The sequence below is a fragment of the Carassius carassius genome, chromosome 6 (genome assembly GCF_963082965.1).
Source record: "Carassius carassius chromosome 6, fCarCar2.1, whole genome shotgun sequence".
NCBI lineage: Eukaryota > Metazoa > Chordata > Actinopteri > Cypriniformes > Cyprinidae > Carassius > Carassius carassius.
In genome coordinates this window covers 3,852,712-3,855,208 of record NC_081760.1, presented here as the reverse complement: position 1 = coordinate 3,855,208, position 2,497 = coordinate 3,852,712, and the positions used below count along the sequence as shown (strand labels likewise).

Here is a 2,497-nt window from a genome sequence, read left to right as displayed (position 1 = left end):
TGTTCTCATTGCGCGCGCTGCGTTGCGCTCGCGAGCCATCTCCAGCATGGCCTGTTACTATGCAAATAATATTCTACAACCCATCACGTGTCTTTAGACAGGCCACGTGGATTAACAAAGTAGGTCTGCCCCCCGCTAGCCCACGGCTTCAGGTTTTACCATTTCTTTAACTGATCCTAAGTGCACACATTAAGCAAAAAAAGCTCGCCATTAATCCTATGGAATAATTTAGGGCCATGAATGCGCGAGCGCTTTATAAGCGGCCGCCGCCAGTCAGCTCATCTCAGTCTGGAGCGGCTGGAAAGTGGAGAGCCTACTAGTCTATCTACAATAGTTTCACAATTGTATCATTTTTTTCCTAGTTTTTAACCAAATGATGGCGTCTAAGATGAAGGATCGCAAGGTATGTGGATACTTTCGTGGCGCACACATGATGCCGGAGACTGCATGCAGACGATATCCTCCTTGAATGTTTTAGGTTTTTTTAACTAAATGACATTTCTCGCATGATGTTAATGTTTTCTGAAGGCCATAATATTAAAATTTTGAACTAAAACGATTATTTTCAATAAATTTCAGTTTTCGGAATGCTGCATTAGGCTACGGTAGCCTATAGACATAGTTGTTTTAATTGTATGGTCTTACATTAAATTTAAGTTAGTATTTTATTCTAAATCAATTAATTATATTACTTCACTTTGTTGCAGTGAAAAAGCGCTTTCATTCAGTGGCATTCTAGCTCGATTTTGCGCGCGGGGAAGCAGAGCGCAGCGCGGCTCCAATAGCTTATGATAAATGTATTTTAATATGGTATTTTTATCGACCGAATAGACTATACTCCCGTGTTTCATTATTATAGCTTCATTTGCATTGATTGCTTTTTACATGTAGTAAAACGTATGCAACACGCAATGTAACCAAGCTTTGTGTTTGGTAATGGCACTTTTCTTCCCTTAACCTATTATCTTATTACATTCCCTTCCCACAGAAAACGCCTGTTTCTCACAAGGTCATTGAGAAAAGAAGAAGAGATCGAATCAACAGATGTCTAAACGAGCTGGGAAAGACGGTTCCTATGGCAATGGCGAAACAGGTGAGTTTAAGCGCTCTTAGTGCTCGCGTCTGCCTTGATTTCTAATTTAAAATGATGACTGATAGACGTTGTGTGTTAAAACAGAACTCTGGGAAACTCGAGAAAGCAGAAATCCTGGAGATGACGGTACAGTATCTGCGCGCGCTCCACTCCGCAGACTTCCCGCGCGGGAGAGAAAAGGGTGCGTAGGAAATACCAAGAAATCAGTTAACATTCATTAACATCAACAAACCAGAATACAAATGTTAACAAACTTCCACACGACTTCGCAGACATCACAAATGTAAAACGACTCTTTTAAACAGTCAAATCTAGCATTTTATTCCCTGCTGATTTCTAACCACGTTCTTTGTTTTTACAGGAGAACTGCGGACAGAGTTTGCAAATTACTTTCACTTCGGCTATCACGAGTGCATGAAGAACCTCGTTCACTACCTGACCACCGTGGAGCGAATGGAGACCAAAGACACCAAATACGCACGCATCCTCACGTTCCTGCAGTCCAAAGTCGTTACCGAGCCCGTGTTTGGCTCGTTGGGCACCATCTCACCAGATCCTACGGACCTTCTGTGCCAGCTGGAGTACCAGAGTCCAAGTCCACCCGAGTCAGTCTTTCAGCAGAGCCCTCCCGGACACTTTTCCTGGCACAACTCGGCGAGGAGCCCGACACTCGCGTATCCAGCCATGTCTCAGCACAGCGGATACTTATCACCGGTCCAGGGACTCGATCATCATTACATGAACTTCATCGGGCACTCACACCCCAATGCATTCAGCTTATACAATGCACAACACGCTGCACTGTAAATACGTCTGCAAATGTCCTTAATTTATAAATGTGTACATGCTTTATTTTAATATGTAGATATATCATGAAATAAATAATGTTGGAATAAGACTCGATGTTGGAAGTCCTTTAGTTGGTATAGGCCACACAGTGAGATCTGATTGGGATGAAGGTATCAATAAAATCAGCTTCTGAATCCACTCATATCCAGAGAAAATTAACAGCACTGCAAACCTGGGGGTTCTTTCTTTAACAATTCATCTAAATAATTAATAATTTGAGCAAATTTAGAGACAAAACAATAATGGGTATGAACAATAAGGATATTTAGAGAGAGTAAAATAATGTCAATAAATTCCTGCTTCACATAAAAAGAAAAATAAATATAACCTTTTCATATTATTCCATAATTCAAATCTTTAAAATCATCCAATGGTTCCACAATCATCAAATTAAATCATAGAGTCAGTGAATTCCTCATTCAGTGGCATGAACTAAATTCTTATGTAGACACCATTGCTAAATTTGTCTTTCTATCTAGACTGTTTTGTCTCTAAGATTAACCCTTAGTGTAATGGTCTGCTGGTCTGAAACCCCTTGATTGACAATAAGCCTCT

General features: G+C 40.6%; 1 protein-coding gene across 1 annotated transcript; it reads left to right on the top strand.

Moving 5' to 3' along the window:
* Positions 1-233: 233 nt before the first annotated feature.
* Positions 234-1,991, top strand: LOC132141815 (hairy and enhancer of split-related protein helt-like). The gene is made up of 4 exons (XM_059551480.1): positions 234-403; positions 989-1,093; positions 1,178-1,274; positions 1,455-1,991. The coding sequence occupies exons 1-4, from the start codon at positions 374-376 to the stop codon at positions 1,898-1,900; spliced, it is 678 nt and encodes a 225-aa protein (XP_059407463.1). The 5' UTR covers positions 234-373; the 3' UTR covers positions 1,901-1,991.
* Positions 1,992-2,497: the final 506 nt, after the last annotated feature.